Source organism: Equus quagga, chromosome 17, assembly GCF_021613505.1.
Source record: "Equus quagga isolate Etosha38 chromosome 17, UCLA_HA_Equagga_1.0, whole genome shotgun sequence".
Classification (NCBI taxonomy): Eukaryota; Metazoa; Chordata; class Mammalia; order Perissodactyla; family Equidae; genus Equus; species Equus quagga.
This window is the reverse complement of record NC_060283.1, coordinates 13,974,151-13,989,402: the sequence shown is the minus strand read 5'-3', so window position 1 is coordinate 13,989,402 and position 15,252 is coordinate 13,974,151. Positions and strand designations below refer to the sequence as shown.

The 15,252-nt window shown below is 40.4% G+C and overlaps 1 protein-coding gene across 1 annotated transcript; it reads right to left on the bottom strand.

Moving 5' to 3' along the window:
- Positions 1-6,482: 6,482 nt before the first annotated feature.
- Positions 6,483-7,427, bottom strand: LOC124229383 (olfactory receptor 9Q2-like). The gene has a single exon (XM_046644575.1). The coding sequence runs from the start codon at positions 7,425-7,427 to the stop codon at positions 6,483-6,485; it is 945 nt and encodes a 314-aa protein (XP_046500531.1).
- Between the last annotated feature and the right edge of the window lie 7,825 nt (positions 7,428-15,252).

Sequence of the window (15,252 nt, the reverse complement as noted above, 5' to 3'; positions counted from 1 at the left end):
AGCAGGCAGCAGCAGCCATGAGCCCCCCTGTGATTTTTCTCTTGTCCAGTAGAAGCATTTACAGTCCCACTGTGGTGCCAGGGAGTGGCTCTGGCTCAGACCCAGTGGGGAGGCCCTGCCCACCAAGCACAAAGGCTCATGTAACCTAAGAACAAGTCATGGCATAACTGTGAGTCTGGGCAAATGAGCTCCTGGCTCTCTTGAATGCTCATAGTACACCTGCAGCCCTGAAGAGGGGTGTGTGTCTCAGTGGGACTGTGGGAGCAAACAGTAGCAGCCCTGAGCTCCCATGTGATTGCTTTCACATATGGTGGGAGACCCCACAGGGTTGCTGTGGTCCCAAGGAGTGGCCCAGGCTTGGACAGGCACAGCTGACAGGGATCATGGTGGGCTCAGATTATACAGCTCCCCCCTACAGTGGCAGCAGGTGGAACCTGAGATCAAATAATATCACTACGTGACAGCACAAATTGACTACATCAAATGGTATGAAGAAATATATTAATACTCTAGACTAGAAGGAAAAAGACAAACAGCCAGAAATCAATCTGGCACAAAAATTTACAATCTAAATGCCACAGAATTCACAACAGCTATCACAAAAAACACTCAATGAGTTACAAGAGAATTCAGAAAGAGTTCAATGAAATCAGGAACAAAATCAATGAACAGAGGGAATTCTTCACAAAAGAGATTGAAACTATAAAGAAAAAAATCAGAAATATTGGAGATGAAAAACACAAGGGTGAGGTAAAGAAAAATCTGGAGTCCTTAAATAACAGAGCTTATATTATGGAGGATAGAATTAGCAATCTAGAGGATAGGGGTACAGAAACGCTTCAGATGGAGGAGGAGAGAGAACTAAGACTGAAAAGAAATGAAGAAATTCTCTGAGACATACCCTACTCAATTAGGAAATGCAACATAAGATTATAGATATCTCAGGTGGAGAAGATAGGGAGAAAGGAGCAGAGAGCTTGTTAAGAGAAATAATAGCTGAGAACTTCCCAAACCAGGAAAAGGAGCTGGAATTACATGTAACTGAAGGCAATAGAAATCCTAATTACATAAATGTAAAAGATTCTTCTCCAAGGCTTATATTAGTAAAGCTGACAAAAGTCAATGAAAAGGAAAAAATATTAAGGACAGCAAGGAAGGAGAAAACCTACAAAGGAACCCTTATCAGGCTGTCAGTGGACTTCTCAGCAGAAACCTTACAGGCTAGGAAAGAATGGAATGATATATTAAAAATTCTGAAAGACAAATGCTTTCAGCCAAGAATCCTATATCCAGCAAAAATATCCTTCAGATATGATGGAGAAATAAAAAATTTTCCAGATAAACAAAAGCTAAGACAGTTCACTGCCACAAGACACCCCCCCACTCCCCACCAAGATTTGTCAAGAAGCCCACAATACCTGAAAAAGAATGAAGAAAGGGTTTACAAAGCCTTGAACAAGGAGATAAATAGGTTGACAAAATCAGAAAATTGCAGCTCTCTATCAGAACAGACTAGCAAAAACACTTAATTATAACTTTAAAGATAAAGGAAAGGAAAACATCAAAAATAAATATAATCACTTCATTTTAACCACAAATTCACAACACAAAATGAAATAGGTTATGAAAACAACAACTTAGAAGGATAAGAGGAAAGGTATGAAACCTGCTTAGAAAAGGGAATAAGAGATTATCAGAGAATGGACTATCTCATCTACGAGATCTTTTATACAAACCTCATGGTAACCACTAAAGAAAAAAAATCAGAACAGACACACAAATGATAAATACAGAGAAAACTGAGAAAACTGTCCTAGAGAGCCACCAAACTGAATTGGCAGTCTGAGATATGCAGGACGAGAAACAAGGGAAATACAGAACAACCAGAAAACAAGTGATAAAGTGGCAGTATTAAGCCCTGATATATCAATAATCACTCTAAATGCAAATGGATTGAATTATCTAATCAAACGACACAGAGTGGCTGGATGAATTAAGAAACAAGACCCCAAAATATGCTGCCTCCAGGAAATGCATCTCTGCTCTAAAGACAAACACAGGCTTAGAGTGAAGGCGTGGAAGATGATACTCCAAGCTAATGGCAAATGAAAGAAATCAAGGGTTGCCATACTTACATCAGACAAAGTAGACCTCAAGATAAAAGAGACAAAGGGGTGCAGTATATAATAATAAAAGGAACGCTCCACTGAAAGGACATAACACTTATATATGCACCTAACACAGGAGCACCAAAGTACACAAAGCAACAATTAATTGATCTAAAAGGAGACATTAACAACAATACAATAATACTAGGGGACCTTAACACCCACTTTCATCAATGGATTGATCAACAAGACAGAAAGTCATCAAAGAAATGGTGACTAAATGAAAAACTAGTCCAGATGGGCTTAGTCTATATAGAATACTCCATCCAAAATCTCCAGAATACACATTCTTCTCAAGTGCACATGGAACATTCTCAAAGATAGACCATGTGTTGGGAAAGAAGTCAAGCCTTAATAAGTTTAAGAAGACTGAAATAATATCAAGCATCACTTCTCACCATAATGCTATGAAACTAGAAATCAACTACAAAAAAAAGCTGGGAAAGTCACAAATATGTGGAGACTAAACAACATGCTACTGAACAACAAATGGATCACTGAAGAAATTAAAGCAGAAATCAAAGAGTAACGGAAGACAAGAGAAAATGAAAATACACTATACCAACTCATACAGGATGCAGTAAAAGTGGCCCTAAGAAGGAAATTCATAGTGATACAGGCTCACCTTAACAAACAAGAAAAATCTCAAATAAGCAATCTTAAACTACAGCTAAGAGAACTAGAAAAAGAAGAACAAAGAAAGCCCAAAGTCAGCAGAAGAAGGGAGATAAAAATTGAGCAGAAATAAATGAAATTGAAACACAAAAAAAAACAGTAGAAAGAAGCAACGAAACTAAGAGCTGGTTCTTGGAGAAGATAAACAAAATTGACAAACCTTTAGTCAGACTCACTAAGAAAAAAGAGAGAAGGCTCAAATAAATGAAATTAGAAAAGAGGAGAAATTGCAACAGACACCACAGAAATACAAAGGATTATAAGAAGTACAAATAAAAACTATATGCCAACAAATAGGACAATCTAGGAGAAACAGATAAATTATTAGACTTATACAACCTCCCAAAACTGACCCAAGAAGAAATAGAGACTCTGAATAGACCAATCACAAGCAAAGAGATTGAACAGTAGTCAAACATGTCTCAAAAATTAAAAGTCAAGGACTGTTTTTAAAAAGTCTTAGCAAATCAGGAGGGACTTCAGACACATCCTTTGAGTGGTATCTTATGAGATGATAAATAATATAAAAATGACTGATTGGGGATGGCCTGATGGCACAGTGGTTAAGTGCACATGTTCCGCTTTGGCGGCCCAGGTTCGATGGTTCAGACCCCAGTTGCGAACATGGCACCACTAGGCAAGCCATGCTGTGGTAGGCATCCCACATATAAAGTAGAGGAACATGGGCACAGATGTTAGCTCAGGGCCAGTATTCTTCAGCAAAAGTGGGAGGATTGGCAGCAGTTAGCTCAGGGCTAATCTTCCTCAAAAAAAAATTTTTTTAAATAACTGATAGATGATAGCACAAAATAATAAAATATATGTTTTAATGCTATTAGAGGGTAAGAAATAACAAAGGTTAATGCTATTAGATGGTAAGAAATAACAAAGGAATTTTGCATTCTTAGGTGATCACTGAAAATTGAAAAGAAGACATGAAGACAAGATTTATGACTACTTGGAACACTATACTGATGAACTACATACTGGAGGAAGGTTTGACTCAAGAGTTGCTCTGGAAGATCTTCAGAAGGCAATAGTTCATCTTAACCTATCTTGCTGTTTCTGTGGGAACTGGGAATTCTCCTGGATCCTCCTCATTGACCTACAAGAGGGCAAAGGTGAGTTTCATGAACTTCATATTTATGTCAGGCCAGAAGATGCACCCACTCAAGCACAGACATATCCAACATTGAGACCAAGAAGGCAGCCAAAATCCAGACACTTCTGAAGCAAAATGCACCTGAGAATGGGCCTGGGAGAAATAGGGAAAAATGCAGAAGAGTGTATATTATTTAAGAGTACACACTTTAAATATTGCCTTGTCTACCACTTTGTTGCTGTATAACTTGGGCAAGTTATATAACCTCCCTGGGTCTTATTTCTTACTTTTGATAAATGAGGTCAATAATAATTACTTTCAACTTAAGTTGTCAGGAGGACTAAAATAAATGATTCATGTAAAGGTTTTAGCATAGGGCCTGATGTTAGTTTAAGTGTACATTTAAGTTTACATTAATTTGAGTTAAATTTAAAAATTATTAGTGAACTCTCCATTACTGGAGGTGTCTGGATCAAGGCTGATCTCAGCCCAGGAGAGGCTATTCCAGACAGCTCTGAAATGAAGAGATTTACTGATCAGCTATGGGTCCCTCTGGCCATTGATGCTCACTGGGGCATGGAGCCTGTGACAACCACCATAATAGCACTAATTAATGTTCAGAGAACTTCACCTAGCATCTTCCATTTCCCATGTGCACCAAATTATCGTGAGAATGAATGAGATACATATAAAATCTGGCCAAGAGTAAATGCTCTTTAAGTTTTATTTCACAGTTGAGAAAGCAAGCTGATAGGCCAACAAACCTGAAGCCATGCAGCTAAGAAGTGACAGACTGGACACTTTGGTACCAAATTCTGAGCTCTTTCTACACAACAAATGCCTCTATCACCTACTACAGAAGTTGATCTGTCAGGGGAACATTTTCATGGTAGTTAATATTTGAAAAATGGCCCCAAAGATGCACTCTGTGGAGTTGCTTCACCCTGCTCTGTAGTTTTTAAGTGATTTGTACAAACACAAACAAAGGCTGATGTGTGAACCCAAATCTCTTGGCCATAAGTGATGTTTTATCCCTATATCTTTTCCTAAACAAGCCCACTCGACTCTTTTCTAAAGTTTTTGTCATATGTCCTTAAAATGAAAATTCCTAGAGTTCAGAAGCTGCCGTTGATTTAATCTACACACCTCATTTTCTCACACACAACTATATGAACACACACACTGACACTAATTCTCACATTACACAATACTAGTGCATCAGGTGTATAAAATAATTATTGTTGACTATCTCCTACCTTTACAGATTGCACTTTTATCTTTTCTTCACCAGGTAAAAGGAAAAATAAAAGTGCAACAACAATAAATTCCAGACTGAGTGATTATATGTAGTGGGCAGCAGGAGACTGACTGTGTGTATGGCAATTATGAGCTCAGGCTCAAGTAGGGTAGAAGCCTGACTCTGCCACTTGCATGCTGACCTTGGGAAAATTACTCAACCTCTCTAAGTCTCAGGTGCCTCATCTACCTGTAAAGCAGGGATAATAAGAGAACATGCCTCATAGGGCTGTGAGAATTAAATCAGATAATTCCTGTAGCGAACATCCCAATTCCTAGAAGGTGATAAGTTCATAATAAATGTTTCTATCTATTATAATTATCATTAATTTAAAAAATACAGAAACAATACGGGGCTGGCCCCGTGGCCGAGTGGTTAAGTTCGCGCGCTCCGCTGCAGGCGGCCCAGTGTTTCATCGGTTCGAATCCTGGGCGCGGACATGGCACTGCTCATCAGACCACACTGAGGCAGCGTCCCACATGCCACAACTAGAGGAACCCACAACGAAGAATACACAACTATGTACCGGGGAGCTTTGGGGAGAAAAAGGAAAAAATAAAATCTTAAAAAAAAAAATACAGAAACAATAAAAAGGGAAACAATGAAAGAATAAATAATGATGGGATTTAGAAAATCCATTTGGATCAAAACGTTAGTTGCATTTGTAGACAGCTTTTTGATTTTATAAGTATTTTTTTATCACTCATCAAGTATTTGTTATGCTGGACAATGCACTACCTTCAACAGATACTAGTGAACAAGACAGACATGGTCTCTGCCCATTCACGCATTGGATTCTCAAAAATATAGTCCTATAGGGTAGGTAACCTACTTGGCAGATAGGAAAACTGAGGACTGGGGAAGTTGGAACTTAAAGGTAGACACTGGAACTTGAGATTAATTCATTCATTCAACAAATGTTTATCGAGTGCTTCTTATATGCCAGGTGCTTTGGTAGGCATTGGGCAAACAGAAAGGAATCTCACAGATAAAAATGCTTACTCTCATGTAGTTTACTTTTTTGGTGAGAATTAGAGAATATCAAATATGTAAAACATAGTACATCAGAGAGTGACAAATATTACATAGAATAATAAATCAGAAAGTGGAGCTAGAGAGTTCGGGTGCAATTTTAAGTAGGGTTGTCTCCCTACTTATCTCTGCAAGTTGGTGATATTTGAGGAAAGACAGAAAGGATGGGGAAATTAAGGAATGACAGACATATTTGACAAGAGTCCTTCTACGGCCATCCAGAAGTTTTTGACCTGCTCAGGGCTTTCCTAACAGCCTCTTTTACCTCCTTATTCCTCAGACTATATATGAGGGGGTTGAGCATTGGCGTCACCACTGTATACAGCACCGACACTACTCGGTCTTCCTCTGAGGACTGGCCTGAGTTATCTCGCAGATACATGAAGATAAGGGTCCCGAAAAAGAGAGCCACAGCAGTGAGGTGGGAGGCACAGGTCGAGAAGGTCTTGGCCCAGCCTCCAGCAGTGCGGATCTGCATGACAGACACAATGATAAATAGGTAGGACACCAAGATCACCAGTATACAAGCAGGCATGACAAAAATGGCAAACACAATAATCACCACCTCCTGAGTGTAGCTGTCCCTACAGCTGAGTTTTAACAGAGGAGGAAGGTCACAGAAAATAAAGTTGATCTCATTGTTTCCACAAAAGGAGAGACTGAAAGCTGTAACCGTTCGAATAAAGGCACTAGAAAAACCGGCAATGTAAGCTCCAGCCACTAAGCCCAAGCGGGCCCTCTCAGTCATGATGGTGACATAAAGCAGGGGTCGGCACACGGCCACATAGCGGTCATAGGCCATGATTGCCAAGAGGTAGCAGTCAAGGGAAGCACAGAATGTGAAGAGGAAAAACTGAATTGCGCAGCGAGCTTGGGAGATGGCTGTGCCATGTTCCAGCAGCACAGCCAGCATCTGAGGGACGATGACGGAGGAGTAGCAGATGTCCATGAAGGAAAGGTGACTGAGGAAGAAGTACATTGGGGTGTGGAGCTGGTGATCTTTGTGGATCAGGATGATCATTGCCAAGTTCCCCAGCAGAGTGAGTAGATAGAAACTCAGAAATACCAAGAAGAGAGGAAGACCCCACTCAGGATGTTCAGTGAATGCAATCAGGAAGAACTCTGTCACCACAGTGTAGTTCCTCCCAGCCATCCATTCAGTGGTTTACCTGCGAGGGCTAAGACAAAAAAGCCAGGTGAGGGGATCCCTGAAGAGAAGTTCAAGTCACTTCAAGTAAAAATCTTTAAATTGAGCATCTGAAATGTAGACACTTGACTTCAACAAATTTTTCAGGCTAATGTGGAAATGGATAAAAATAGAGCTCACCAAAAAGAAGATTAAAAGTGATGAATGCTTCTATTATACTGAGTGGAGAGCAAATGATTCTCTGACTCACAAGTCAGCTCTTGTATTTGCAACTCTGTCTCCAATTAGCTGTTTGATCTTATGCAAGACACTTAACCTCTCTGAACATCAATTTCCTCTTCTGCCAAAAGGGGATCATAATATGTGCCCTACTGATGAGATAAGGTTAATGCATAGATTAAAACAGATGCACAAGTGCATTGGAAAGCTAAAAGCACTCCACATATAGATGGCGGCTATTTAAAATTTTAAACAAACACTTTAAGGAAGGAAAATTTATATTCTATGAACAAAACAGCATGAACCAAAAAAATCCGTTAGCAATCAGCAATGGGCTCTGCTTATTGGGATATTTCTGTTCTCAGTCTAACAACACGCGTGTTGAACAGACAGCTGTAATCCTAAGTAGAGTTGGTTGGCTTATTTGGAGTTTTTAGTAAGTACTAGCATTGACCTTGGAATGAAAAGAGCAAGCATAAGCTTCTTTTAGTGCCAAACAAAGCTCCTTAAGTCTTGTTTGGTTATTCTCACAGTCCCTAATAAAAGTCGTAGATTTATAATAAACTGTATCCACCCTTGAAAGCAGAAATATTTCTGCGGCTGGGTATTGTGAAGCACTGTTGGAGGAATCTAGATTAATGTACTCGGGGTCCTTAATACAGTAATAGAACAGGGCTGTTAAGGAGGGCTTTGATTGTATTTGATTACCCAGTGCACCAGCACCCAGGCCAACACTGAGGTGAACCATTAGGGATGACAACAAAGAAAAGAAATTAGGTTTGGAAGCCATGAGCTGAGCATGAACCATCCTCACTTGAATTCTACTTCACTATTGCCTTCTTCCTTTGTTTATTGTTTCCTCTGCCAGTGACCTTCCCATCCAGAGGAACCCTGGGTTCCAGTTCACCCACACTAGATGTGTGACCCTGGGCAAGTCACTTTTCCTCTGTGGATTTTAGTTACCTTGTCTTTGTTCCCTTTCAATAAACAACAATACAGCATGAGTCCATAATCATAGCAACCTGGTTGCTATGGGGTCACTTCCAGAATCTCTCTGTCTTATTCTCACTTCACAGAGTCTCTATCTTTCCTCTCACCCTTGACAAAACAATACATCCCTGACACTAGAGTTCCCTAAGAATTTTTTCAGTCCAATATATCAGGGCTGGGGGACCAGCCTTTCTTCCTCATCCAGTACTAGACCTTGTTAGTGGTGCTCTCTATATTCACTGCCCCAGTATCGTGCCATAACTGGCTCCTGAGGTGAGTCTCCAGGGGCAGGCAATTTATCTTCCTGAGACTTCCTAACAAGGCATCTAACATGCTTGAAGATTTCTCTTTAATTTCAAATTCCCAAAGCCCTATCCCACATCCTGCCATCACTTACTTGGGCCTTATTGGGCTGATTCCTAGTCTTGCCTCATGCCTGCCTTGTACCAAAGGGAATGTATTTCTTTGCAGGTTTCCTATATGTCAGTTGGGAACTTTGTCAACGATTTTGAACAATGCCATGCTAAGTGGCTATATCCTGATGACAAGAATGAGGCTGTTTTGTCAGCACAAGCTTTTGCTCCCCATTGCCAAGACACACTGTAATTGGTGACTCTGAAATTTCACCATTTGAAAAGCAGAATGGTGCAAGCGGGGAATCATGAGATGAAACGTTGGAGAGGCAGGTGTGGGCAAGTCGTAAACAGACTTCTACCAGGCAAACTGAGCAAATCCTTAATGGTGCCCAGCTTCTCCTCCAGATCACTGGTCCTCAAACTTCAGTGTGCATAATAATTACCCAGGGAATTTGTTTAAAATGTGAGTACTGCAGTCCCACCCCCACAAATTGTGATGCAGTGCCTCTGCCATGGGATGCAGGCATCTACACTGTTAACAGGCATCCCAAGTGGTTCTGATACAGCTAATCCTCAAAAATCATATCTAGAAACAGTCCTTGGGAAGTGTTCTTAGGAGCCCTAGTCCTGCTTGACCCTCTGTGCACTGTGCTGTAAACTAAAGTAAAATAATAAAGGTGTGTTCTTGAAGAGCATGATTTCTCCAAACTCCCATCAGTGCCTTCCTTCCTCACAGGAGACCTAAGATAGGTGGAATGGGTATGATGTTTCCCTGTCTTATAAATTAAGAAAACTAGATACAGAGAGGGCTATGCAGCTACTTGGTGGCAAAACAAGGACTTTGAACCAGATCAGTGCTCCTTTGACTAAGCCTATTCAGAAGATGGCACAAGACGAGACAAGACAAGAGGACTCCAGGGCAGTGGTTCTCAACTTTGCTTTGTTAGAATCACCTGGGGACCTTTTAAAATCCTGAGGCCCAGAGTGTACCCCTTAATAATTAAACCAAAATGTATGAGTGTATGAGCCAGGCATCAGTATTTCTTTTAAATCCGTAGGTAATTACAAAGTGCAGCAACATTTGAGAACCATGGCCAAAGGACTTGTACCTTGCAAAACCTTACATTTCCCCAGGTGTCTTTGGTAGACGCCAAGGGAGGAAAACAGGTTTACTGTTCTCATAAGTTTGGAGATCACTGCATACTATATACTATATCCTCCACATGGAAAATCATGCTGCATGTCATCATATTAAAGAATATATAAGGTCCTATAGTTAAGAAACCTTGTCAACTTTGTTTAACCCACCATTTCCCAAAAATATTTCACCACAGAACCTCATTTTCATCAAATGCAGATTAGCATCCTACAGAACCAGACTTCCTATGGAAAGAATCTCCTTAGGCAGTGCAGCTATAAAAAAGCTCAGCAACTGACCAAATGCCAAACAGCAAAGCTGTAATCATTCCAAGAAAAGGCATCTCCTGATGACTCATCTCGAGATCTGACTCCTTTATCTGACTGGCTGCCCCCAGAGCAACGGCTCCTACTAGCAAAGGATTTGGGAAGGGACCAGGCAGAGAGTAACATCCTGCCAGATGGATCCCTCAGGAGCTGTGAAAGAGGAAAACATCTTACCCTTTAAGAAAGACTTTTCCTTCAGTTGTGAAGTGAGACCAATGGCTGAGCCTCTGCAGTTCTGCTTCATAAACAATAGTGACTCCACTCAACCCTCAGGTCAAATAAGCTGCTGAGGCCATCAGAACTCTACTTTCAGCCAGCTATGGTAGCATTTACAACTGCTATCAGATAATTAAGATGATTCAGTCGCCATGAGTCTAGCCCCAGAAAAGAAGCAGAATGAACCTCATAAAGTATAGATCAAGATTTCATTTATTGTGAGTATTAGAATCTATAAAACTAAGGTAAAAGAAGCCTAGAGATTCAGTCCTGAGACCTACAGATCTGATCAACTTTGGTTTCCTGATTTAGAGATTCAAGGCATGGTGGTAGCTGAGCCAAAACATTAAAGGGAAATCCAAGAGGATGATAATAGCAAAGACCACTTACACTGCTTACTATATGCCATTTCACTCTTCTGTGAAGATAGATAGCTGATAGATAGATAGATAGATAGATAGATAGGGGTATTGGCTCATTTAATTCATGCAACAATCCTATGAGTTATGTACAATTATTATCCTCATTTTAAGGAGATGAGATAATTTAGGCACAGAAAGTTGAAGTGGATCACCAATAGTCCCACAGTAAGCGTCAGAGGTAGGGTTTGATCCTAAGATTCTGGCTCCAGAGTGCACACTCTTAACTCCTATGGTATACTGCAAAACCTCAGGAGGATGTCTCTGAACACCATGTTTGGAAATAGTTGGGGAGTTCTTTCTTCGACATTTCTGTCTTCTTTCTAGCCTTTTAGAAAGAAGGATGCTGAGCTTAGAGATGGAATCTAAGTTACAGGGTGAGCAGATTGTGGTAGAAAATTTGGAGGATACTTGGCTAGGCCCTTCCTCCTCTAAGTATTACTCACAGCCGTGGAGAAAGGATGGACTTAGCATCCACCTGGCCCCATATGGCCTCACCTTTCTAAGCACAGATGATTGGAAGAGGAGAAAACTCAAACTGAATTTATTGCCAGGGTTAACACTCCTTCTTCCAAAAAACTCTTTTCTTGAACTACTTTGAGTGGATATTCTTTCCTTGTAGCCAAGGAGTCATGACTGACAGCTTAAAGGAGGCACCAGAAAGACTGCAGATTTTGGTGTAAGGAGGATATATCCTCAGCTGTCACCCGGGAATCCATCTCCACTATCTTCCCCCATCAATACTTGGGTGGATCTCGTGCCAATTCAAGACTGAGCACCATATAGTGCTCATAAATTTACTTTTGAAGAACTTATCCTGCTGTCATAGTTCATCATTGGTGAACTTCCCTTGCTTTACATATTCTGGAACTGCAGAATTTTTATGGGCTCCTATAAGATGTTAGAACTAAGGGAATATTAGAACCCAATGACTCAGGCTTTCCAATTCGCAGGTGAACAGGCTGAGGTATCCAAATAGGACGACTGGCAGTGGTTGGATCAGTTCATTTGATTCCCAATCCGTGACTTTTTAAGGTGAAACTGGTTAACTGGCACTTTCCCCAGTGGTCCCTTATTTCTCTCAAATACAGAAGAGGGCTCAAATAAAAGATGACTGGATAATCAAGCAAATTCATCTTGATTCAGTTTTAGATTTTAAAAATGCATATCTGCCCTTTCCATCCCCCAAATACTCACAAGAGTATGCAGACTTGAGACAGGTTTCCCCTATTGCTTTTTTCATAAGTTTTCTCAGAGCTTCTATGTCTGAACTTCCCAGATTATGTAGTCAGGAGGAACTTAGGAATCAGTCCAACTCCTCACAAATGTGAAGAATGAGATCCCAAAAGGAGAATGACTTACAGTCCCTTTGTTTCTTCTTAGTTGCAAGTGACAAAAGCCCAGCATGTAACATGGCTTGAACATACAGGTGAATTCACGAAAGATTCTCAAAACCATAAGGAGGACAGGCAAGGGTGCAGCTAGACCTCAGGGTCAATTGGGACTAGTAACTGCCGTGACATCTGGAATTTCTATAACGTCCCTAACTGTCTCTGAATATCAGCTCCATTTTCTTCCTAGACCTACTTCTTCCATAAAATAGAAAAAATGGCCATTGAGTGTGTCTAGATTTCACCAGTCCCAGCTTTTCCACCACAAAGGAGATGAAAATCACTCTTTCTGATGCCAAGTTTAAAAAAGATCCTATGGAAGGCTTCAGATGTCATATGGCCAAGGGACAGGGTACCAGGATTGGCCCAGCATTGATCAGGTGCCTACCTCAGGGTCAATCACTGAAGACTAGAAAGATTGGATCTACAGGGAGATGGAAGTACTTGTATGAACCAAGAGTAAATAAAGAAGTATATTCCAGAAGAGAGGGGATGCTGTTCTGGAAACACAAAAGAATGAATTTTCACTAAGTGCTAAGGTAAGGAGAATCAGAGAAATTCCCACCTGTGCTTTAGGGAATCCCACAGAGGTGGTGGCTCAGCAGTGACTCAGGGAGGCAATAGGTGGCAGGGTTGGCAGCATATCTGTCACTTGTGCTTAAACCGTTCATGTTTACATCCTGTCTGCAAATCTAGTGGCTATGAACAAAGCATTGGAAAAACGATTGCTGTTTGGTGATTTTGTTAAGCTTTATGCCTTATTTTCTAAGGCCAATGTGAAGTGGAAAGTTTATCTCTGGCCACTGCATCTTCCTTGGCCTTGGCACCCATTCCCATACTTCTCAGTTACCTCCTTCTCAGGTGCTCACTCCTGATCCTAAGCCATTCTTGAAGAAAGCCTTGCACAGTCTCCTTCTGAAGAAAGTGGCTAGCAATGCATAACAGAGATTCTCTCCTCAAATAATTTACACTTTAACAGAGTTAAAGCCTGGATATATAGAATGTCAGACCACAAGGGGACTCAGAATTGTTTTATTCTAACCTCTCCCCAATTTTGCAGATGGAGAAGTTGAGATATAGAATGGGGAACTCCCTTTTGGAAGGACATTCAGCTGATTAGTGGCAGTCACCAGTCAGCATTCTTTCAGTCATATCCTACAGGCTCCAGAAAAGAAATTCAAGCAGGCTAATTTCAAGCAAAGGAATTGGAAGCAAAGAAAGGAGATTTAAGAGGGAATCAGACACCTTTTGGCACCTTGAAAATCATGCCATATTCCTCATGTTTGCTACAACCAATGTGAGGTGATATCTACCAACTTGCACTGCCCCTGGAAGGGCTGTGGCTTTTCTTCTCCCACCTCCTGTACCAAGCAATGTGGTGCCCAGGAACCATCTTTTAGGTCTGGGGCCAAAGAGAGTGAGAGAGTCTCCTTAAGCCACCAAAGAGACTATGATACTAAGTCCCTTCAGGGGACCAAGACTGGAGGACTTACCTGATGTAGTGGAATCTTCTTGGAGGAAACCTTGTGTTGGCGGAAACTTGAGAAGGGTGGTGGGAGGAGTCTAGCTGAGTCCGAGGCTTGAGACCAGGCACAGTGTGGGTACAGTATCATACTCACCATCCTCCTACTGAGCTGGATATCCAAGGTTCTCTTTCGAGAAGACCTTTCTATTCTCCCCTAAGGTAATATAGCCACATTCAAAACCTCCTGGTAGATGGTGTTTTCCGGTCTTGATAGCCTAGTATTCCCTAAGTATGTAAATCTGAAAGCAGAATTTTGAATGATTTATCTTCAGTTGTACATTTTCTATTAAAACAGAACTTGTAGAATTAACAAAGCTCAACAAAAACAATCATAGTTTGCTTTATTTGAAGGACTTTAACACAAGATATAGCAAGATGTAAGGAGATACTAATACCTGTTTACAACAAGGTAACCTCGCTATTATCAATTCTTCTTTAAAATTGCCTCATTTAATCCTGTCTTTGCTTCCATACTTAAGTGGAAAGCATTTTTTAAAACTTTCCCTAAGCTGTCTTTATAAAGTAAAAAGTAAATGAAGTCCCACTGGAGCTTAGTAACCACTAGTTCCTACAGACCTTTCAGTTAGCCCTTTATTCTAAAATAATAATAAAGAGAACAAGCCAACAAGAAAATATAACACTTGCAAATATCTATGAACCCAACATAGGAGCACCTAAATATAGAGAGCAATTATTAACAGATATAAAAGGAGAAATAGACAGTAACACAATAATAGTAGGGGAATTTAACACTCCACTTACACCAATGGATAGATCATCCAAACAGAAGATCAATAAAGAAACACTGGCCTTAAAGGACGCATTAGACCAGATGAACTTAGTAGATATATACAGAACACTCCATCCAAAAGCCACAGAATACACATTCTTTTCAAAGGCACATGGAACATTCTCCAGGATTGATCACATATTAGGCCACAAAACAAGTCTCAATAAACTTAAAAAGATCAAGATGATACCATGCATCTTTTCTGCCCACAAAGGTATGAAGCTAGAAATCAACTACAGGAAGAAAACCAGGAAAGCCACAAAAATGTGGAGAGTAAACAAAATGCTACTGAACAACGATTGAGTCAATGAAAAAATCAAAGGAGAAATCAAAAAATTCCTGGGGACAAATGAAAATGAAAATACAACATGCCAAAGTCTGTGGGATACAGGAAAAACGATTCTAGAGGGAAGTTTATAGCAATTCAGGCCTACCTCAACGAACAAGAAAAATCTCAAATA

Coding starts and splice junctions, on each gene's coding strand:
- LOC124229383 (XM_046644575.1), bottom strand. CDS start 7,427: ATGGCTGGGAGGAACTACACTGTGGTGACAGAGTTCTTCCTGATTGCA.